This window comes from Mchenga conophoros, linkage group LG7, assembly GCF_057382185.1.
Source record: "Mchenga conophoros isolate Kocher_MC1m ecotype Shallow Benthic linkage group LG7, M_conophoros_male_GT1.1, whole genome shotgun sequence".
Lineage (NCBI taxonomy): Eukaryota > Metazoa > Chordata > Actinopteri > Cichliformes > Cichlidae > Mchenga > Mchenga conophoros.
The window spans coordinates 1,288,024-1,312,371 of NC_140532.1; the positions used below are offsets into that span (position 1 = coordinate 1,288,024).

General features: G+C 42.1%; 1 protein-coding gene, 1 long non-coding RNA gene and 1 other non-coding gene across 4 annotated transcripts; all 3 read left to right on the forward strand.

Moving 5' to 3' along the window:
* The first annotated feature begins 3,370 nt into the window (after window positions 1-3,370).
* Window positions 3,371-7,332, forward strand: LOC146569267 (uncharacterized). The gene is made up of 4 exons (XR_014893166.1): window positions 3,371-3,551; window positions 4,487-5,532; window positions 5,678-5,993; window positions 6,202-7,332. It is a non-coding gene; the product is annotated as an uncharacterized LOC146569267 (long non-coding RNA).
* A 6,042-nt stretch (window positions 7,333-13,374) lies between these two features.
* trnap-ugg (transfer RNA proline (anticodon UGG)) lies at window positions 13,375-13,446 on the forward strand. Its single transcript has one exon. It is a non-coding gene; the product is annotated as a tRNA-Pro (tRNA).
* A 1,287-nt stretch (window positions 13,447-14,733) lies between these two features.
* Window positions 14,734-23,676, forward strand: bbs2 (Bardet-Biedl syndrome 2). Of its 2 annotated transcripts, none has more exons than XM_085281425.1 (18): window positions 14,734-14,885; window positions 15,341-15,472; window positions 15,816-16,043; window positions 17,547-17,672; window positions 17,779-17,841; window positions 18,065-18,142; window positions 18,305-18,409; window positions 19,281-19,367; window positions 19,482-19,617; window positions 19,768-19,907; window positions 20,305-20,434; window positions 20,513-20,684; window positions 20,775-20,904; window positions 21,107-21,226; window positions 21,376-21,513; window positions 21,723-21,835; window positions 22,681-22,829; window positions 22,949-23,676. In XM_085281425.1, exons 2-18 carry the CDS (start codon window positions 15,356-15,358, stop codon window positions 23,053-23,055), a joined length of 2,139 nt encoding a protein of 712 aa, XP_085137551.1. In that variant the 5' UTR covers window positions 14,734-14,885; window positions 15,341-15,355; the 3' UTR covers window positions 23,056-23,676. The 2 variants fall into 2 exon arrangements, with proteins under 2 accessions (XP_085137551.1, XP_085137552.1); XM_085281426.1 differs by having other exon boundaries at window positions 14,769-14,885; window positions 15,278-15,472.
* The last annotated feature ends 672 nt before the right edge of the window (window positions 23,677-24,348 follow it).

A 24,348-nucleotide genomic window follows, 5' to 3' on the forward strand; every position in this document is an offset into this window, starting at 1 on the left:
GCGCGTCACAGGGACACAACCAACTCAGCCGGCCGCGGCTTTATTTATGTATGAAAGTTGCAACAATTGGAGTTCAAGTTATTTTTACTTCCAATAGTGTTAACATACTACAGGTCATGAACAAGATTTTATTTTTAATTTTCATTGTAAGTGGGCTGAAGCAGTTAATTAAAAGTAGTCTAACATAAATGCTGTAATTTGATTATTTTAATAAACATGTAACTTGGATGGATTGGATGCTGGCGTGACCACAGTGCACACGTCTGCTGTCGCTCACAGTGGTCCAAGGGACGCTCAGAGAGTTTGTGTGTTCACTCAGACACGTGAAACATTAGAGGGAACATTGGTTACAACCGACCCGATCTGGCTTTTCTGGAACATAAATCTGGCAGTCATCTGCATACCAGTGAAAATATATTCTGTGTCTCCTAAAAACTGAGCCCAAGGGAAGTAAATAAAGCGAAAGCAGGATAGGGCCCAGAATGGAACCCTGTGGTACTCCATGAGACAGCGGAGCACTTTCCTAGGCGAACTGACAAGGATCGATCTGTTAAGTAAGACCTGAACCATTTCAGAGCCACACCTGTTATACCGACACTGCTCCAAACACGAGATTAAAATTTCATGGTCTACAGTGTCAAATGCAGCAGTTAAATCGTGTAAAATACGAATGACACTTTCACCAGAATCACATGATAAAAATATATCATTAAAAGTTCTTAAGAGTGATGATTCAGTGCTATGCATTGCTTTAAAACCGGACTGGAAAATCTCCTGAACATTTTGTGCATTCAAGTACAGGATCAATTGGTTATATGCTACTTTTTCCAAGACTTTAGATAAAAAGGGCAGCTTAGATATTGGTCTAAAGTTTTCAAAACCGGATTTGTATCTAGCCCAGGTTTCTTAAGAAGTGGTTGCACAATTGTATCTTTGAAATTCTTTGGAACCACACCTGAGGTAAGGCTGCTATTTAAAATGGTTAAAACAGTTGAACCTGTGGTAGAAAACCACTTCTTTCAGAAAACGGGGAGGGGTGGCATCGTAGGGCGAGCCTACAGGCTTTAGATGATCCACCACCTCCTGTAGCTGAGCAAGAGTAACCGACTCAAACTGTTGAAAGACAGCCGAGCAAATTGGAGGATCAGAGGCGTCAGATGTGGGCAAAATAATCTGCGCCCTAGCCGAAGCTACCTTGTTTATAAAGAAGTGCAGAAACTTTTCACACATTTCATGTGAAGGCTCAAAACTGAAAAGTGATTAAAATGGTCTCAATTGACTTAAACAATATATGTGGTTTCCGATAATTTATCAAAATAATGTTAGCGAAGTATTTCCGCTTTGCTTCTTTTACTGTGAACTTATATAAGGCCCAGCGCTCTCATTTTGCAAAGAGACCTGTAAGTTATCTTTTTTCCATCTCCGCTCAGCCCTACGACATTCACGCCTCGCAGCGCGGGCTTCATCGTTCAACCGGGGTTCAAGCTTTGTCTTAACATGCCTGATTTTTAGAAGGGCAACAATATCCAAGGCAGTCTGACAAGTGGTATGAAACCTAGAACTGAGTTCCTCTACGTTTGAGTGTCTCAGGAATGGAGAATTGATTATAGTAGGTGGAGAACCGTGGTGCTGTGAAAGAATTTAACAACAGGGACAGAAAACAGGGTCAGAGACTTTCAGATTAAAAACAGGCAATGTGTGCGCTAAAACCAGATCGAGAGTGTGGCCACACCTTTGTGTGGGTGCAGACACACATCAAACTAAATTAAGAGAATCAGTAAGATTGAAAAAGTCTTTAACCATGGGCTTTTCTGGACAGCTCACATGAATATTAAAATCCGTGACAATAAGAAAGGAGTCACATTTTATCGTGACTTCAGTCAGAAATTCCTTTATAAAGTCCGTACTGTATTTTGGGGCCCTGTATAGTATTGTGCACAGTACAGGGGGAGAACGGGCTGTTTCAAATAGCAACTGTTCAAACTGTTCAAAGGTTTGTGCATTTGGTACCAGTGGAGTCCCAAAGCCTTTGAAATTGTTTCTTACGGTGCATTCACACCGAACACGATAGACACAACCAAAACGCGCCAGACGCCCCTAGCTGGTCGTGTGCACATTCGCACCTTGACGCACATCCAACGCGAATTGATCACGCGTGAAGCAGAAATGTGGGAGGAAGTAGTGCCAGACGGTATGTTTGCAAGATGGCAGCTGTCAATCTAGCGTTTGAAGAGAGAGTCTCCCTTCTCTATTTACTGTGGAGAGCAGATCAGCGGCGTAAAGGACGTCCTCGCCGTACCTGGGTCCATCAGGTATGGCAAGCCATTAGTGCCAAATATCGCCCCTTTTCTAACCCGTTTGGTTAAGAAATGGCGTAAAAAACGCAGTTTAATTATTTAAAACGCAAAAAAACCCAGCGTTTGTCCAGACAGAACTCCGTTTTTTCCGCCACTCACATGGCGCCTTGAATGCACCATCCAAGTGGCGGAAAAAACTGTGTTTTCGTCTATCTTTGAACGCCGCTTTTTACGTCACTCGGCAGAAAACACCGTTCAAAGATGCATAAAAACGGCGTTTTATTGAAATTATGCAGAGCACTCCCCATGGTTCCCTCATCCAATTACTTTCAACTCATTTCACCCAATCAAAGAAGAGGAAGTGCAGACCACACTAATGCATCACCGATTCACCTTGCTGCTAAGTGATTGCCTATTCAATACCAGTGCTTGTCACAGTATTCACTTGTATTATAATCCCACTATGCATTTTGATGTGTTTAAAGCATGATCAAGCAAACAAACGACAGAATGCTTTTTCTGAAACCTTAACTGTGTTACCTGTTATGGCAGCTCTGCTCATTTCTGAGCTTCTTTCTTATTTTCCTCTTTACTTCTCTTAACCTTTAACTTATGTCTTAGCAATCAGATTCTGCCATCATGCATTACCGCTTTGTGCTAGTTATGTTGACTCTTCTCTTCTTTTGTCTCCTCTTTTTTCACCCGTATTTGGACACTCGGCGCATGGCTCCTTTGTTTACGTTAGGGATCAGCTGTTAGTGCTGCGCCCTGCAGCTGCGCTACCGGCAGACAGACCCGACTACCCCGGTGAGGGAAGAGACGGGGGTGATGTCTCCCGAGAAGGACACCTTACACACCATCTCTCCTTCCTGTAATCACTGTAAATGTGAGATCGCTCCCTGATATGATTGAGGAGCTAATGACGCTAACCCGGTCACAGTGGCAGTATCCCGGCACTGCCCGGTACTCCCTCTGTGAGTAGGCTGCCCGGCTTCCAGCTGCGGGCAGACAAGACGAGAGACAGCGGTGAGAGGAAAGGAGGGGGACTGGCAGTGTTTGTTGTGGTATCCCTGGGCACATCGCTGTGAAAAGAACAACTCTGCAGCAGAGACATTGAGCTATTAGCCGTTAGCATCCGTGGAGGCAGCCTGTGACTCTCTGTGGTCCGCAGACTGCAAACGCAATCTCCGAGAGCTCTTCTTCTAATATCAGGGGACATGTCTCGCTGGACTCCACACTGCCCACCTTCACCCAGTATGTGACCTGCCCCACCGTAGGCAATAAAACATTGTACTTAATGTATGCCAATGAAAAAGTGGCATACAGTTCATCACCTCCCCCTGCCCAGGGAAGATCCGATCGTAACCGAGTGCGTCTTGTCCCTGTGTGCAGCCCTTAGTGTGCAGGGAGCCACTAATCACCATCGCAGTGCAGAGATGGTCCGCGGAGGGCATATAAATAAATAATAAAAGCAAATAAATGACAGTATGCTTTTTCTGAAACAAACGGAGACCTTAACTTTTATCAAAATACCGTCTTACTCAGTTTAAAGTAATACCACTGTATAATAACCTTCAAATTTAATAATGTTAACAGTATCTCAGGAATATTTTTGCCCTTTCAACATGCATTAAAAAAATAGAAATGCAGTTTTGAATCAGACCTGTATGTACGTTTTGTGAAAAGTGATGTAAATAAGTAATCTCAAGAACACGAAATAATAGTTTCCCATGTAAACTGGAGATGTCCTTGTCAATGTCATCAGAGTACTCTGGATGTCTTACATGAATTTGAAACATAAAACCAGAGTGGCACATGACAGCGTTGCACATAACATAACTAGTTTACCTGAATGACCTGAAGTTATAAAGAAAGAATCCACAGGGCCGGTGTCCTGCAGGTTTTAGATCTCACCCTGGCTCAACACACCTGAATCAAATGATTAGTTCATTACCAGGCCTCTGAAGACTACAAGACATGTTGAGGAGGTGATTTAGCCATTTGAATCAGCTGTGTTGGATCACGGACACATCTAAAACCTGCAGGGACAACGGCCCTTGAGGCCTGGAGTTGCCCACCCCGACTCTAGTTGAATGATGTTTTAAAAATGTGTTTTCTTTTAGTGTTAATCACAGTGATGTTATGAAGTAATGTATGAACCTGACGTATGATAATATTTATCTCTACAGAGGAAACATCCATCGAAGATTGAGCAGTACAATATCACTGTGGCATCAACATCTCGACAGCGAAAGACCACAGCCACACCAAACAAGCTCTCAGCAAATACACAAGTTACCAGACCTGATGTTGAGAGCTGCAAACAAACATGTTCCACAAGCAACTGTTGACAGCTTGTCATCAATTTCATATGTGAGGGTCTACAGCCATTTGCAGTGGTAGAACAGCCATCTTTCAAAGAATTGGTTACCACATTACAACCTCAAGTCATCTCCAGACCCACTGTCCGTGCCAGAATCTGTGAAGCTGCTGATCACATGAAGATGACTTTGGTTGCAGCATTCGATAAAGTCAAATTTGTTGCTACCACTACTGATTGTTGGTCAGCTCATCAGAAAAGTTACCTTGGAGTCACATGCCATTGGATAGAGGAAGCGTCCCTGGAAAGAAGATCTGCAGCACTAGCATGCAAAAGATTGAGAGGGTCTCACACATTTGACATGCTTGCTGGTGCGCTTGATGATATCCATTGTCAATACAAGATTAGAGGCAAAGTTGTAAGAACCACAACTGATAATGGATCCAACTCTGTCAAGGCCTTCCACATGTTTGGGGCACAAAATGATGCAGATGAAGCTGAAGATGAAGCAGACCCAGAAACTCTTGACCTGACTGACCATATTGACTACCATGAGGCAAGTGCAATTCTTGATGAAGACTCTGGTTTGGAGTATCAACTCCCGCCTCATCAGCGATGTGCATGTCACCTGCTAAACCTTGTGGCAACATCTGACGCTGCCCTAGCAGAGAGCATGAGTGACACCTACAAGAGGCTCTCCCGTGCAACCTTTGCAAAATGCCAGGCCATTTGGAACAAAACTGGCCGATCTCATTTGGCTAATGAAGTGGTAGAGGACAAGTGTGAGCTACAGATCATTCGTCCCAATGCAACACGGTGGAATTCAACCTACCTTGCCATTGAAAGGATAATACGCATCATTGATGAGAAGGGGGAAGATGCCATCAGGAGCATTTGTGAGTTCAAGGTGAAAATGTGAGTAAAATTGGACACCTACCAATATGGTTTCAAATTTTGTGAATTTTCCTTAATGGATGGTTAAAAACGTGAGCAGACTCTTAATATTAAATCAGAAGATCCCTATTATAGTCATGGTGGGTTTTGTTGTTGTGTCTTACAGGTTGAGTCCTGCAGAAGTTGCATTCCTTAGGGAGTACTGTACCACCATGAAGCCACTGGTGAAAGCTGCAAACATCCTTCAGTCTGAGTCCACTTCCTTTATGGGATGGCTCCTGCCAGTAATCCAACAACTACTGTCCAAACTTAGCAGGCTGGAGACATCAAGCAAGACATGCGTGCCACTCATCAGAGCCCTGCAAAATGGCCTTCAAAAGCGTTTTGGACGATGATGGAGGATCCAGAGTTGGCTGCAGCTGCAGTCCTCTTACCCAAGTTCAAGACTTCCTGGACTGACAGAGCAGATGTAACAGAGGCTGGTAAGGATTCATGTGATCCCACTTTTGTGTAATCTTACATTTGAACACATGCTTAAGTGAGTATTTCACCTAATACGTTGTAAGTTATTGATGGTCTGTCCTGAATACTAAACAATCCTTTTTGAGAATTTGCCGATTTTAAATTTGTGTTCAGGAATAATCACTGAAATTTAAATAACAAAATTGTGTTATCTACTTGCAATTACAGCCTTGACATGCATCAAACAACATCTTGAAATGACAGAGCATGAGAGTGAGGATCAGCAAAGAGTCATCTGATGAAGATGAATTCTTCTCCAGACCAAAGTGCAGCTGAGCTTGATGGTTACCTTCCTTGTGCCACAGACACCATGGAGCTGCTGCACTCCTCAGCCATCAAAAACCTCTCTCTTAAACTGAACACAGCTCTGCCTGCTTCTGCTGCGTGTGAACGACTTTTTAGCTGTGCTGGTCTACTCTTCACAGCCAAACGAAGTCGGATTGCCTCTGTTAATTTAGAAAACCAGCTCTTGCTGAAACTGAACAAAAGGTTCAGAAAGTAAAGTGTGAAAGAAATGCTAAGAGTTTAAGACACTCCTGCCTGTTGTTCAGTGTATGGGGAAAAGTTTAAATGGTTCTACGCATGTTCAGAAACATTTTTGTCATTGTTTTAACAAACAAAATTCCTCCTTTTATATCTACATTTATTTACAAAACAAGTTACCTTTCTATACCTTGTTCATCTGAGAAATGTGCTTTGAACATAAATATTTATACTGGTGAATCGAGTCGAATGCCTGCTGTTGACGACAGAATAAAACATCAGTCTGTTAAAAAGTTATTAATACTTACAGTAGTTTTTGAGAAGAGTACTTTGTACTTTTACTCAAGTATTTTTTTAACACCAGTACTTTTACTTGAGTGAGTACTCTTTCCACCTCTGATTGCTAGTGATACTCAGGTCTATCTTATAAAGTCCTTTTTTTATTTAGACCTGGTTTAATTCTGGTATAGATTCAGTTGAATATTTGTATATAATCCCTGCAGCTGTCAGACTCTATAGCAGGGGTCACCAGCCTTTCTTAAAACTGAGAGCTAGATAAAACTGTGAACAGTTCATCTTTAGTTATATGATAATATATCTTGATATGCTGTCTTATCACAGGTTAATTTTTCAAAACAGGCCTGGGTCGTGTAGCAGCCAACAACTCCTCCAGAGAGGCCGTCCTGGTGAGGGAGAGGTTCAGGGCCCACTTCTCGGTGGAGGGGGCAGCGTCTTGGCAGCCAAAAGAAGCCCGTTTGAAGTCCCAGCAACTTCCCCACAACGGCTCTGAGCCACCCACAAACCTCTGAAGAGCGTTCCTGCCTGTTTTTAAATATTCTTAATAAATGGAGGTTGACTCCAAAATAAACTAACCTCTCTTTATTCTTTTAAATAATTGGTCTTCACTATGTTCCTATATAGCAGTATATTTTTTCATTAGTATAACATGAGATAAATTCTACATGTTTCAAGCTGTGTGCCAATATTTGCTGTGTAGTTGAACTGAGACATTAGTCATTAAAATTTTTTATTTGAAATAATATTAAAATTCTCAAACAGAAACACATTAAACATAAATATATCAAATATAAGTATTTACAGAGAGACAGGAATAAAAAGGACCCAGCTTAAAGTGTTAGAGCTTCAGGGAGAAGGAGGAGAAAACTACGAACATTGTTTCTGCCCTGCAGAGCTGCTGCCTCATCAGAAAACTACTGATCGCTCGGGTCCAATGTTTCCAAATTTAACACAGCTTAGCTGTTTTCAAAAACTAATTTCTAAATTTGAAATTTCACTAATACTCGTATCTGAGGCGGCATGCTCTCCAGAGCAGGAACAAGGAGGAAATGCTCCGTTGGAGACTGGTGTGGCCTCTTCAGGGACACCAGGATGGCCAGGTGATCACAAGGGGCGAGTAAAAAGTTATCAGTGCTGCGGTACATCTGATGCTACAATTACATAGCTGTGGGTGCGGCACATATTGAATGAAGAATGAAGGGCTTTGGCTGGACCTGCCCCTTTGACCTAGGTCAGAGCCACGTCACCAGGGTCCTGATTGGTTGTCGCGGCGCGACTTCACGCTGGAGTTCAGATTTTTCCAACTCGAGCGGTTGACACGATATGCGCGAATGCACAAAATGCACCACACAAACTGACGTGTGTATTTTTATTCGCGCGTTAAACGCGTCAGTTGCGCTACTAGGACACGCGACCACCACGTTTTCGTGGGAACCCCAGTCGCGCTTCATTACGCTTCTCCATTGACTTTACATGTAAACCTGACACTCTGGTCGCGTCTATCGCGTTCGGTGTGAACGCACCGTTAGCTCTTTGGAGACTGACAGACGTCACTGACCTTGTTTCTTTGCTGTTTCACTCAAATCATATTTTTTTAAAAGCATTTTGTAGTTCATTCGGTTTTCTTTGGCTATTATTAGAATTTTATTGACATTTAAGTGTGACAAATCTACCAAAACCTAAGTTTTGTTTCCATTTATTTATTGATTGATTTATTAAGAATGTTTATAATTCTGTGGTATAGAAACATTGGAGAAGTTGAAGCTATAATGTTGTCCACCAACAGGGGATGGTAGGGGACTGGATGAAGTGCTGAGGCCAGAGTATCATATATCACAAATTTAGAAGCCCAACAGTGGGTCTCTATGAAGCCAAAGTTCAGAGGTCAAAACTTTTCTGTTGTGATTCATTGGACTATTGATATGATTGCTGATATAGTAGACCATTTGTGTCGGTGCAACAGTTTAACTAGAATACATTTGCAGTGAGCATCTTTTGCAAATATATTAAAATGCTATTAAGTTTAAATTTGTGGTGTTAGGTCAGCTGGTGTTTCTAAATTGTTACCTGTTACTTTGACCAGGGCTGGACTGGGACAAAAAATGGGCCCGGGCATTTTGACTAGAGACCAGGTATTATAGGAAAAGCCATAAAGCCTTTGAATGAAAACGGACGCTGTTGTGACAGTGATGTACACTGTCTTGTTGGTATATGTATGATTTATATACATTGTATGTCAGATAAAAACTTTGGTTGCAAGATTCAGATGATTATTTAATAAAAGTGAAACGTTTTAAATGAGAATAAGAAAGAAAAGTATTTCTTTGTGCCCCCTTTTCCTGTTAATGCCCTACCTGCCCCCCTGGCAAAAACTTTGCTAGATCCGCCCCTGCACAGTTACCAGCTGTCAGCTACATAGAAAAGGATCCTGGTGTTATTTGTCTCTCAGAAACAGTTCATAACTTCAACTCATTCAGAAAGAGCCGGTTCTCTAAAAAGAGCCGGAAATCCCATCACTAGCGCCTATGGCCAGTCCAGCTATCCGGTCGTTAAGTGACGAATCCTACTTCCGGGTCTAAAGTAGTCTGCGTTTAATATGGCTTTTGTGTTGTTAACATGTTTAATGTTATGTATTTTCTTCTATTTGATCTCAAAAAGCTCCTAAAACAGTCAGTGATCACTGTTGACCTCCCTCGGCTTTTATTACCACTAATCATTTATTTAAGCTCAGTTTTTAAAACCTTAGGATGTAACTGCAGCCCAGCCCATGCAGCAGTATATGAATGACTAACCTCGTATTGTGGATGGATTATCTCAGTTGTTCTCCTTTTTTTTTTTTTTTTTTTTTGGCCTGTCCCGTTTGGCTCTTTTGCATCAGAATTGTTGTCTAAAGGCAAAGAAAGATGCCCAACGGATTTACTTTACCAAATTGACCATCCCAGCCTTGCCGTAATGGTCCATTTGATTCACCTTTTATTGTTTATTTTATTTTCACTTACTGAATACGGGACAGACTTGACTGGGGGAAAGAAGGGGAGAAAGAAAGAGGGAAAGAGAAACAGCTGAGAAGAGGGACGGGGGAGAAGGGCAAAAGACAAAAACCAACAGAACGGGCAGAGAAAAAAAAAAAGAAAAAAAAAAGCATATATCGATCACCTGGATCACCTGCTGAGAAAGAAAAAAGAAAACAAGCAGAAGAGAACAAGAGTAATAGAATAAACAACATCACAATGATATATGGGAATATGACAGTAAATACTAAATATTAAACATTATTGTGCAGCACATAAGATCAACAGAACACAGTGTGCTTTGAGGTAGGAGCCAAAAAGGGTGTAGTTTGTGGGTGTGATCACCCGTGTGTACACCTGTGAGCATGGACGCGCTTGTTTTTAAAAGGTTCCTTCATGTAATGATCTGCTAGAGGGTGTGGGGGGGCCACAGCCCCGTCCTCCAGGGCATGAAGCAGGTATGGAGGAGATCAAAACTCCAGACATCCAGAGGCCCCCAGAACACAAGAGACCAAGGAAGACCAACAGAGGGGCAGCTGCGCCACTGTCCCAGAAAGAGCTGAGGAGAGTCCCAGATGAGGGCTCACTCAGCAGCCGCGGAGCAGAAGCCAGGGGGAGTTGCAGTGACGCGCCCGTGAGCTCCGCCGGCAGCCAGCCGTGCCTGAGTGACCGAGCCCCAGGCCGAGAGGCCGGGGGCACCCCACCTCCGAAGTGGCCCGAGCGAGCCCCAGGCTCCAGGCCCCGATAAGCGGCCGCCAAGGAGTGAGCCGGTGTGTACCCGGACGCCCATCCCCGGACACAAAGAACCACCAACGCACCGATGTCTGAGGGGGTCTGCCACTGGCAGGGGAAGTGGTGGTAGGGGGAGATAGGCCTCCAAACCTTGGAGGGCCTGAGATGTCCCCAGAGAGGTGGCGTCTGATACCCAACCTGACATATAGACACAGACATACAGGCACACACAGATACAAACATCCATTCCCACCCTCATGCTCTCATATGCACTTACTCCACACTCAACCAACGTGGAGACAGACATAAAGAGACGCTGTACACACGATCACACTCCCCAAGCGTACTCTACAAACCGGGTCTAGGTACCCTTGCCCCTGGAGGGGGAACTGCACCCAGACCCAGGTGGTGTTACCCTTTTCCCTGCGGTGGGGGGAGGCAGACCGCCCCGACTCCGTAGCAGCAGGGAGGCCCCACACTCCAGACCACAGTCGGACGGCCAACTCCTCCTCCTAGCCCCCCCTGCTCCAGCAGGTCGCAGAGAATGGGGGTGGGAGAAGACTCCAAACCTCCCTCCACCCGCTCATTGTAGTGTTGATGCATGTGTGTTCTAAGGTGCATTTAAAACCCAGGAGGGCATGGAGCTACCTGCCAGAGAGCAGCAGGTAAGCGCATGGTCCCTCCTGCTAGCCCTCAATGTCTACGTGTATTTAACCTTGAGAGGTGGGCAACGACGCCAGGGGTGGGGTGTACACCCTGATGGTACTTTGGACTCCGTGTATCGTGCCCACCCCCAAGATCCTATATGTATGTGTAATGAGAGTGTGAGTAATGTGAATGTCTAAGTTGTGGGATAAAATTGAGGCAGAGGCAGCCAGAAGGGGACAGAGGGGGGGGGGGGGGGGTTGTTCTCCTGGCTGAAGTTTGGTCCTTTTACAGCATCCTGCCATGCGATTACATTTGTTCCTGGCCACCGAGAACACTCACGTTAACTTTTATCGAGTGGAAAAAAGTTAGCTTGTTTATATTATGCTAACATAGCTGTGTCGCTAGCGGTCATGTAGCACATCATTATATACCAGCTAGCCAAACTTCAGTAACCCTACAAACGTCACTGCTGTTTAGTTTTCTGTCTTCATTTATGTTGGAAGTGATAGCAGAGCTGTATGGTTTTTTTTATTTTTATTTAATTGACATTTTGGAATCACTATACAATACCATCAACTTCAGCAATTTTTCAGTACATATATTTTTTTTTTTCCCTATATTTAAACAACTAAAATAAGAATGAAAGAAGAAGAAGAGAAAGAAAAGAAAAGAAAAAGAAGCAAAACAGGAAACAATAAATAAATAAAAAATACATAAGGAAAAAGGAAAGAAAAATAAATAAATAAATGTAGGGAGTGTGTTTTTGTTTCCATTAATGTAACTAATATTTCGTCTAGTCTTCTAGTAGTTAACAAAGTCAAAATCTAAAGCAAAAGCAAAAACTGGCCTGCGTTTTTTAATGTAGTCTATCCATTTCTTCCATCGTGATACAAACAGGTCCCTCTTGTAGTTCACATCTGCTGTCATTTTCTCCATTCTGTAAATGCCCATTGTGATGTTCATCCACATGTTCATAGTTGGGCTCTCTGAAGAAAGCCATTTTTTTGTGATGGCTTTTTTGCCTGCTGCCAGTAAAATATTAAACAAGTATTTATTGTTCTTTGTCCATCCTTCTGGCATAAGTCCAAAAACATAGTTTTACTTTCCAAAGGTAAATATCTTCCAAATGTCTCTTGTATTGCTGCATGTATTCCCTTCCAACAAGTTTTAATAACATGACAGTCCCAGAAAATATGATAGTGATTTGCATTTGTATTTCCACAATTTCTCCAGCAAGTGGGAGGCTTACCTTCATAGTGAGATTTTTGGTGAGGTGTAATAAAATATCTTATCAGGCTTTTCCACCCAAATTCCCTCCAGCTCTGTGAGCTGCTACATTTCCATTGATATGCCCATATTGTTGTCCATTCTTCCTCCTTTATTCCTCCCTCCATTTCCCAATTTGCTTTGCTATATAAGGTTGAGTGTAATTTCATATTTGTTAATCCTTTATAGAGGTCACCTATAATACCTCTATTTTTATTTGAACTGCCCTTTTAAATACGTCTAGCAGCTGTTTACTTAATCCAGCCTTAGCTTTTAGCTTTTTATTGACAAAATGCCTCATCTGTAGATATCTATAAAAATCCTGTGTTTCTAATGAATATTTATCTTTCATTTTATCAAAACTAATTAGTCTAATTAGAGCTATACGTTTGAATTTGTTTCCAAAACCCCGCAGTCAGGACATGCTATATTGTATTTAGATAGAAGCTAGCGAGCTAACTTCCTGCTAACTTCTAACTCCGTTAAATGTCATAAATTCCGTTTTCATGGATGCCTGGATGTTAAACTCAATTGTTACACCTGGTAGAGCAGAACGCTGATCATTTTATTAAAGATGAAAGACTTTAGACAGTTTTTCAACTCTCAGTAATGCCACAGGGATCGTTTGATATATGGACCTGCAGCGGAGTTTAGGCCCAGACACGGCTAGTGACGTCAGACTTAACGACCGGATGACTCTGACTCTGTTTCACGTGCCCACCCCCCCGAACTGGATGGTTGGACGGGATTGGAACAAGTTGAAGCTATACTGTTGTCCACCACCAGAGGGTAATGTTTGACCGGATTAAAATGACGAGGCCAAAGTGCCACATCACAAGTTTTGAAGAATTCAACAGCACGTCTTTATAGTTAAAAATTCCAGGTGCAGGTGTGGTTCTCAACTGGCTCGTTGGTCTAGGGGTATGATTCTCGCTTTGGGTGCGAGAGGTCCCGGGTTCAAATCCCGGACGAGCCCTTACTTTTTCTTCTTTCTTTTTCTTTTTTTACAAAGACAGACTGTTGATAATCACTTTATGAAAACACACAACAACAGCAATCATTACTTTTCTCATGCAGTTGGACTTGACTTTTGTGACTGTGAAGAGAGTTATTTAACATATTTAATTATTCTCTAACCACACAGAACTTATCAGTACTTCTAAATTAGAAATTTAGAAAATAGAAATTTAGAAGTAAGTGGTTAAAAAATATGTATATTGCTTACAAATTTTGAGTGGAAAATTTGATGAGGAGTTAAGTTATTAAGTTTTTCTTCAATTTTTAAAGTTCAAAAACCAAGTGGCAAAGTTATTATAGATGTTTTTTCATGGTTGTGTTTTGTTTTACGTGTGTTAGTGTAATTCATTTATGATATTATGTATGTAAAAAGTGCAGATGTAACAAGCTTAAGTTTCCGCCTACACCTTTTCAATGAAAAATCTGAGATTGTCCCACTGAATTGAATCCTTAGTTGTCAGAATGTATTTATTTATTTACTAAAACGCCTGTTGTTGTTGTTGTTGTTGTTGTTGGTGGTGGGATTTTATTTTATTTTTTAAACTACTAATAAAATAAACGTAGAGACACCGTGGGCCGATCATGTGGTAGTCCTTAGGAGCACAGAATTCTGATCTGATCCCCATTTGGACAGGTGATGAGATAGTTTTGACTGACAGGCTGGTAGAAGAGGTTAGGCAGAAGTCTCTGTGGACCATGATGTTCACAGACAACATTGTTATCTGTAGTGATAGTCTGGAGGGGTAGAGGTGTGCCGTGGAATCAAAGTCAGTAGAAACGAAACAGAACACACACGTGTGTGAGGCAGGTAGAGTGTGTTAAGATGAGCGTCAGGGGTGATTGGTAACAGTAGTGAAATAGACCGTTTGCAAGATGGTAGTGAGACTTGTTGTGATATGTGGCAGTAGAAATATGAAAAAAGACAGGCGGATGAGTTGGAGGTGGCAGAATTGAGATAGTAAGATTATGAGTGGGAGTGACAAGACAAGATTAAAAATGAGTATATTAGAGGTCCAATACATCCACAGTCCCGCCTCTGCACAAGGATCTTGAAGATGGAGCTCCCAAACTGAAGGAATAGAGGAAGATAGCAAAGCAGGTTCGTGGATATATTGAAGAAGGACATGAAGTGGGTTGAGGTGACACAATATTAGGAAGAGGTTAAGATGAAGGAAGGTGATCTGTTGAAAGAAGAAGAAGAAATGCATTTTTCTTCCATGTATAGCAACATTAGCCCACTGCAACTCTGAGTTGTGTAATTTATTTTGAAAACAGCAGACCGGATGTTGGCAGCTAGTCGACTTCCTGTGGCCGTGTTATCATTTTATCCAGGTAGCTCATTTGCGACTGGATTCTTTGGAACAAAAATCGAAGTTTTGCTGCTAACGCGTGGGCCTGGTACGTTTGTCACAAATTAGTGATGTCTTTTGTTGTTGGGCCGTCAGTAGTTTGGACTTGTTTCCTGCGAGTTCCAAGACATCGACGTTAATGTCAGCTAGTTGTGCTAGCTTTCCATGCGTTTAAGTCCAATATTTCTTTCAGCAGAAAGCACCATGCCGTACTTGGTGTTTATGCAGGGCTTACGACGTGTGAAGGTGTCGGGTGTGGTGTCTTATGGTTGGTTAAATGCCATTCTTCTGGAGCAAACGACGGGGAGATTAGCCAGATGAAAAGCTTTAGCTTGCGACTCCTTGTTGCTAGGCAACGGAAGTCGCCTGTGGCTGGCTGAGCTAAAGCCTGTAATTACATTAGTGTGGCAAAGTTACTCATCACCTTTTGCTTATTTTTAGGCAACCTTCTCGTCTTGTGTGTGAGATATTTGATTCTCAGTAAGTTCTCATCTCTATATTAAGACCAGAGTAAGCATCATGCTGGTCCCCATATTCACTCTGAAGCTGAACCACAAGATTAACCCTCGCATGGTGACTATTGGGCAGTTTGATGGGGTTCATCCATGCCTTACTGCCGCCACGCAGGCTGGAAAGGTGAGGGAAATAAATGTTTGCAAAATCCTCACAGTTATGTGATAAATATCATCCATGCTGTAGGAAAATTACTATCATGTTTTTGTGACCCGATGAGAGTGAAAACAGCCAAGTATTTGCCCTCTTCATGATTTCTTTTTTGATCGTACTTGTCACAGTTACCTGGTTCACGCTAATAGCTAATTTTAATGTTAGACAATTAGAACCTCAGTAAATACAAAATGCAGTTTTCAAATGATGATTTCATTTACCCAAACGTATCTGGCTCTGTGTGGAAAATAACTGCTGACTCTCTGGAGCATTTGGCAGTTCCCTACTCTCTTGTTGTCTTTCTCATTAAAAGGTTTTCATTCACAACCCCCACACCCGTGGCCAGAGACCTGTGGCTCACCGACTGAGCCAGAGTGCCCAAGACTCTGACATTTCTCTGCTCAACATCAATCAGGCAGTCACCTGTTTGGCTGCAGGAAGACTGGGACCAAATACTACTGGGGACACACTGTTGGTGGGATCCCAGACAAACCTGTTGGCTTATGATGTCCATGACAATGCTGACATATTTTACAGAGAGGTGAGTAAAGTCAGGAAAAATATTGGAACTGGGTCTCCAAAAGTTGATTCTGTTCATCTGGACGCAGCGTTTTGTGGGAGAAACGTTTCGTCACTCATCCAGGCGACTTCTTCAGTCTCAGCTGACTGCAGGTGTCAATCTCATAAACAGGACATTTGCATAATGACTGAAACCAGCCCACTGAAGGAACAATGGGCTGGGAGGTCAGTTCCTTAATCTTAATTATGCAAATTCTCATGACCATTGATCAACAACCACTGATCAATAACCACTGATCAATGGCCATGAGCACCATTCACAGAGAGTTGGGGAATGGCTGCAATCACAGCATTGTAAGATGGTGACAGATGTACCCTTAGGCCCCTCCTCGAATCAGGAGGTTTCAGTCATTATGCAAATGTCCTGTTTATAAGATTGGGGAGACCTGCAGTCAGCTGAGACTGAAGACGTCACCTGGATGAGTGACGAAACGTTTCTCCCACAAAACGCTGCGTCCAGATGAACAGAATCAACTTTTGGAGATTTACTTTCCTGGATGATTGAGAATGCATCAAGACATTGGAACTGGGTGTTGTGACTTGTGTTATTCTATATTTAAATCAGGATTCAAACAATTCTTAATTAGTTCTGTTGATTTCAGCTTTTTTATATGTAATTTGGTTTAAAAAGTGACAGAATCACTGATTAATCCAGCTGACGCCACAACCTGACTGACTCAGCTAATTATACAGTTGTGACAAGTAAAAATCTCTGCTTCATAGTAGAGGTGGGAATCACCAAACATGCCACGATACGATATTATCACAATACTTAACGCACGATACGATATTATTGCAATTTTTAAAAAAATTTTGCGATATTCAGATTCTGTACATGAAGGTAAACTTCATCAATATTAATTTTATCTAATATCAAAGTCTCGCACTCAGTCTTTCTCTCGTTTCAGTTTTATTGTTGACAAACTTAAACGGTTTGTATTACAGTCTAGTCCAACTTAACTGAATGCAACCATCTGGTACAATTACAGCTATTCTGCACTATGCAATTTATGAAAACTATGCAGCCCCTTCAGCAACTGAAGAATTTGAAAGTAAATTAAAACAAAATATAATTTTGCATTAAATAAAAAAGTTTTACACTTAATTAAAATAAAACATGTCTTAAATTAAAATAAGTAAACTGTCATGTTTATTGCTGCAAAAAAAAAAGGTAAACACATTTGGACAGTGAAGGAATGTCAGGATTCTTGCTCAGAAAAAGGATCAACATGCTCTGAAGTCAGAGCACAAAAACCTTTTTGTAACAAAATATCGATTTCTGCTGTCCCTGTATCGATACATTATTAGCAAACAAAATATCACGATACTACACAGTATCGATTTTTTCCCCCACCGCTACTTCATAGTAACAGTCACAAAATGAAAAGTGGCTCGATTATAAATGCTTTGCCCAAAACGATGTGAAGCTGGCTTGTATTTAAACGTGCTTCTTCTCTGTGTGCAGGTGACAGATGGAGCTAATGCCATCGCGTTGGGGAAACTTGGGGACATCCCCTCTCCTCTTGCTATCATTGGAGGGAACTGTGCCTTGCAAGGCTTTGACTATCAGGGCAATGACCACTTTTGGACGGTAAGAAAATCTGGTTTTCTTGGTCTAAAATCATGAATGTTTACATATTTTTCACATATTTATAAAAAAATTGTGCTCCACTTGATCTTAAACTACATCTTCTTAGGTCACTGGAGATAATGTCAGGTCTCTGGTGCTCTGTGACTTCACTGGAGATGGAAAAAACGAGGTAAGTCTTGACTGCCCAGTAGTCGGGGAGCTTTCCACTTAACACACTACAATTTCAGTAACAGAGCATCTTACAGTTCTGTTATAAATATAGGTATGAAATTAATTCATACAAATATGACTGGAGGGTCTTTAACTTACAATACAAACTGCCCTGAGGTGACTGTTGTTGTCATTTGGTGCCATATAAATAAAGCTGGCTGTTGTTGCTGTTGTACTCACAGCTCCTGGTGGGGTCTGAGGATTTTGACATCAGAGTGTTCAAAGAGGATGAACTTGTGTCAGAGATGACTGAGAATGAGGTAAAATGAGGGTGCAATGCGTAGCTTGGTAACTGCTAGCTTGATCATGTTGTGTTACATGTTTTTAATGTGCTTTGTGCACAAGAAGCAATAATAAAACACTTTGCACTTGTAGCACTAATGTGTTGTACAATTTCTTATCTGTGTGTCTTGCTCCAACAGACAGTAACATCTTTGTGCCATATGCACGGCAGCAGGTTTGGTTATGCTCTGGCTAATGGCACTGTCGGTGTGTATGACCGCGCTGCCCGCTACTGGAGAATCAAGGTACCGTAATCATCTTCATACGTTCTTCATTTCTTTGGCCTCTCTCCTTCTTTTCATTTTGTTTTTGTACTTTTTATGTTTCCTAAAAGTTCAAAACTTTGAGATTATTCTGCAATAAACATTTAATTAATCCAAATGTTCTTGTTTTTTTCAATTCATTTATAACCAGATAATGTCAAACTGTATCTGTTCTGTGAATGTGGTTTAGATGAGATAGATCTTTATTGTCACTGTTACAAGAACAATGGACGGCAGTTTGGCATCTCTCCATTAGCAATATGTAGATTTGTTACATTAAAGTTACTTCAGAATAAAAGATGCACAGATATATACAGTTGGTGGTGCACATTGAGTAAGAGGTAGGAATGTCGGTTGCATTATACTATAATAAGTCTGCTTTATAAATACAGGTAGGAATGTTATTTATAACTACAGTGAAAATGTAAATAAATGTTAGCAGCACAGTTGACCTTGAGTCAGGGTGGAGGTGGGGCATGTTTGACAGCGTGCGGGTAAAACCCTTTATTGAGTCTGTTTGTCTTTGACCTGATCGACCTGTAGCCTTTACTGGGGGGTCCAGAGTGCCATGATGATACTGACTCTCCGCTCAAGTCTGCCAGTATAAATGTCTCTGACGGGGATTAGTGTAGTAGTAACAAATACTACTTGTAACATGACTAATAGTCATTTGTAGGACGTCCATGAACGATGGAACCCTCTCAGTGTTACCTTTCACAGCATGAAGATTTAGGGACAGTAGTGCATTGCTCACCTGCAGTTTGAACCTGATGAGTAAAGACAGTTTTGGCTGGGATTAAATGTAAATAATTCAGTTCTCTACTGTGTAATGTGCTCTTTTCTCCTCACTTAGTCCAAGAATCATGCAATGAGCATCTTTGCATTTGACTTGAATGCCGATGGGGTTGTGGAGCTCATCACTGGTTGGTCCAATGGAAAGGTGAGTACACAACTGTTATCCACAAACTACTTCTTACTGTTTTAACATGGGATTTTTTCAAAATGATTTTGTGGGACAACAACTGGCAAGGATTCGGTGTGCTTTTTATGTCAGATTGACGCTCGCAGCGACCGCACTGGTGAGGTCATTTTCAAAGACAACTTCTCTTCTTCTGTGGCTGGAGTAGTGGAGGGAGACTACAGGCTGGATGGACAGAAACAACTCATCTGCACCTCTACAGAAGGAGAAGGTAAGTCTGTGTGTGAGAACTGGTTGAAAATGGACATTTGTACATTTCCTTGTGTGTTTTCTGTGAACACGGACAAGCCAGGTATAATTTCAAAGACTGACACTGTGAGCTCATAAGAGGATGTTGCTATACTTGTCAATGTGTTTGTAGTTCGTGGTTATCTGCCAGCCAGTAAAGACCTAAAAGGGAATCTCATGGACACGAGTGCCGAGCAGGACCTTGTTCGAGAGCTCAGCCAGCGCAGACAGAATCTGCTGCTGGAGCTTCGCAACTACGAGGAGAATGCCAAGGTGATTTATTCAGTCACAATAAACTGACGGGGATTTAAGAGGCACGCATCTGGTGATGTTTGTGGGTTCTACATTTCAGCAGGCACACAGTGGCTTTACATTTATGGTACCAATAATTTAAAAAGCTCTTCTTAAACGTTAACGAAAGATCTTTATAAAAACCCTAGAACTGGAGCACACTGCTTTGCAGACAGGCGCCACTACAGTTTAACATGCACCTTTGAGGCAGCTGTTTGTAATTGTGTTAAAGAGTTTTTGTTATTGATTTATCCATGTTAATAAAAAGTCTGATCTGTGGAAGCAACGTTTCTGATCGAATGTAGTCACAACTGTGTGTTCTGAAAGAATTTCTGGGCTCAGCCTGTGTGAGGAGTCATAAACTCTGCTCTTATTTCAGGGTGTGTCAGAGACACACAGTGGGATGGGAGTCATACCAGCCAACACTCAGCTCCAGACAGCACTGTCAGTGAAAGCTGCTACAGAGACCCAGAAGGCTCATGTGGAGCTCAGCATTTCAACACCAAATGGTAGAGTTGGTTAGCGCGTCTCACCGTTTATTGAGTGTTTGCGTATAAGTTGCTGAGTCTCTCCTTGATCTTTTACAGAGACTGTTATCCGTGCAGTGCTCATCTTTGCAGAAGGCATATTTGAGGGTGAGAGTCACGTTGTCCACCCCAGTGCTCAAAGCCTGTCTGGTTGTGTCAGAGTCCCCATTGTGCCCCCAAAGGATATACCAGTGGATCTGCACATCAAAGCCTTTGTTGGAGGGAGAACTAGGTAAGCTCTGCGAGTAATGAGTCTTTTTCTAATGCAGTTAACAACGCCGCTCTCATTCTCACGTCATCCTGTTCTTTTCGTCCTCGTTAGCACTCAGTTCCACGTGTTTGAAATCACTCGTCAGCTGCCTCGTTTCTCCATGTACGACCTCGCTGTCGACTCGTCGGCTGCACAGCCCACAGGGAGGGTCGCCTTCAGCATCAACGATCGACAGCAGAGGGTAGGCTGTCGCACGATCATCTGCATTTATAAAATCTAATTCTGCTCCGTATGTTAATACATGTTTAATGTTGCACTTTTTTTATCCTGTTTTGAGCCAGCTGCAGTGAAATGTCCTTCCTTGTACACTTGCTGTATATTGAATGATTATAAATGTGTCTCCTGTTTAATCCTCGGCTCTGTGTCATTGTGTTCTTGTGTAGGTGGTGATGTGGCTGAATCAGAATTTCCTGCTTCCAGAGGGAGAGGAGAGTCCCGATGTTACCTTCAGTTCACTAAGAGGTGGGGGGCTGTTGTCCTTCAGCATGGCCAGCAGTGGACAGGTACACATCAACACTGCTGTGTGAAAAATATACAATACAATAAAATATCCACAGCACTCATTTGTTTCTTATATGAACTTAGAGACTTGCTCTGTCATTAGTTTATATGTATTTTAAGAACAATAATAATTTGTAATGTGTCCAATCAGATCACCATAAGAACTGATGATATTGACCTAGCAGGAGATCTGATCCAATCATTAGCCTCCTTCCTGGCAATTGAGGACCTGTCAGCAGAAGCGGACTTCCCCACATATTTTGAGGAGCTACACACTACGCTCACTGAGGTTTGGCTCAGGTTTCATCTGCTCTCTGTCAAACGTTCAGGACAGCCTGGGTCAGTAGCAATAAAAGTCCAAATTCTTGAGATTAGAAGGTGTGGACCAAAACTTTAGTCCCTGTAGTCTATCTCCTAAACTGGGCAAGTCATACACTACAGGCCAAAAATAGGTCAGCTGAATTTAAGGTGACCTGTACGTTTAAATGTGTTTCCTAGGTGGACGAGTTCCATTCTGTCCACCAGAAACTAACTGCAGCTATGGCTGACCACTCCAACTACATTAGAAACATGCTGGTGCAAGCAGAGGACGCGCGCCTAATGGGTGACATGTGAGTTATCTCAGTATTTTACTTCGTAATACTTGCAGCCATATTGCTACATTATTGTTGAATTATCTGGACTTGTATGTGCAGCACAGTGGCGCGGTGGTTAGCACTGTTGCTGCACAGCAAGAAGGTCCTGAGTTCAATTCCACCACCTGTGTAGAGTTCGCATGTTCTCCTCGTGTTTGCGTGGGTTCTCTCCGGGTACTCCGGCTTACTTAATTGAATGTGAGTGTGAATTGTTGTCTGTCTCTGTATGTTAGCCTGATGACAGCTGGGATAGGCTCCAGCAACCCTTAAAAGGATAAGCGGAAGCGAATGGATGTATGTGCCCTGAAAGGCGTGTGTTTCATTCACTGCAGCCATGGTAGAAATAAAATCCTGGGTTCTCTCTCTTTGTTGTGAGCAGTTTGATTTATTTATTCGTGTTTTTATTCCCCTACAGGTAAACATATCTAATAGTTTTGGTGATCTAGCTTCAGGAATTTACTAATGATACGAGTCCTTTATTAAGATGATAGTTATTATTCTCTCACTGATGCGTTCAAAAAGCGCGGCAAACAGAAATCCATAAATGGATCAGAGGACTGACGGCACTGACCGAGACGATGGCGGTAGTCAAGCGCTGCACCGAGGCAGCGTTACATTTCCAGGGACGTGCACGTCAGATAACGGCATAGGTTATGGCGTAGGGTTGCACAGGGGTTTGCAGTCTTGACATACCTACAGCATAGATTTAACGCAGAAGAATAAAACCTGTTACAGTATCATTTCATTCATGTCAGTTCTTCTATCATGAAACTGCAAAAACTTCCTTCTTTTCCTCACATCTTTGTTCGTTTCCACCGTAGGACAACTATGAAGAAGCGCTACAGAGAGCTGTATGATCTAAACCGGGATCTAATCAATGAGTACAAGATCCGCTCAAACAACCACAATGCTCTTCTGGCTTGTCTCAAGTCTGTCAACCAAGCCATACAGCGAGCCGGCAGGCTTCGAGGTAAGTCTGACAAGCACTACTTCTTAACATAGCAGCACTGTTTGTTAACTACCTCCAATTGAACCAGGGGAGAAGATGATATATTAAGCGTATCTGCCTCTGTGTATGCTTCTCTGCAGTGGGTAAGCCCAAGAACCAAGTGATCTCTGCCTGTCGAGACGCCATCAAAAGCAATAACGTCAACGCGCTTTTCAGGATCATGAGGGCTGGCACCGCATCCTCCTGAGAGTGGAAGGATGAGGGACGCGGGAGCGGACTAGAGAAGTTTACAGTCAGCACGTGTAATAACTGTAATGAGGCCAGCGAGTACGTTTGGAGCAAGAACAGCAGGAGATAGGCAGAGACACTGAAGCGGCATTAATCCACGACTCAGTTTTAAGCAACATTTGGCACCAGCTTCTTGAAATTGGAATTCAGCCAACACAAATATAATGGTGACCTCAGACTTTGTGCAAAATTGTCGGGCTGATTGGAAGGGCTTCAGCTAGTGCGCTGGAGTTTACCTAAATCACTAACCTGCGTGAGCAGCCATTTACTCACTTTAGTCAGAAGTTAAGACAAACAGAAGGACTCGAGTATGACGCCAATTTCATGCATTTGTGGTGACCTGTCCCAGACAGTCTGAGAAAACGAGTGTGCCGGTTTCATTCAGCTGACCGTAAAGTCACCGGTGGCATGGACCTTCACGCTCGGCCTCGGCTCTCAGCTGCTGCGTGTTCGTGTGGCATTTGTAGCCAAAGAAAACTGTCTAACTTGTTTACTTTTTGTAGACTGTATTCAGAAAGTGCACATGTAACTTTGTGTTTGTGGAAAAATTGTTATTAAATTACATTTTAAACATTTATAACTTTTGGCTGATTTTTTTTACAGTACCTATAAAGGGAGGGTTTATTTCTAGATGGATTTGAGACGTTTATATCAAATCAAAAGAGAGCAGGTAAACATTTTAAATACTGATGTGTTTAGACAAATGCTCCAACATTATTTAGTCTGCTTTACAGGCAAGTTTCCAAAAACATGAATAAATAAACATGGTGTGGTAAGCCCCGCCCTCTGTTCAAAGATGGTCGCTCACAGTGGACGTAGGCTGTATCCCAACTCAGGGGCTGTGTCCCAATTAAGAGTCCGCACGCTTGAAGTACGCATTTTAAGTGCGGTTACGTCACCGCCACGCGACGACGGCTGTCCCAATTTTTTTTTTTTTTTATATGAACTTTATTTAGAGCAATAACAATGACAATCTCAAAGAGACAAGCGACATATTAAATCAATCAGAACAGAATCACATCTCCTATACACCACAATGAAATCGACAGTAACTGAGAGTAAACATACATACATACACACACATATATATACATATATATGCATATACATATGCATACATACACATCCATATTCACACATCTACATAATAATAATATAAAAAGATGAATAACCAATACAAACATAAATAAGAATTAAAAAAAAAGAAAAACAAGGAACAGAAATAAAGAAGACAAGGGGGATCATAAAATCT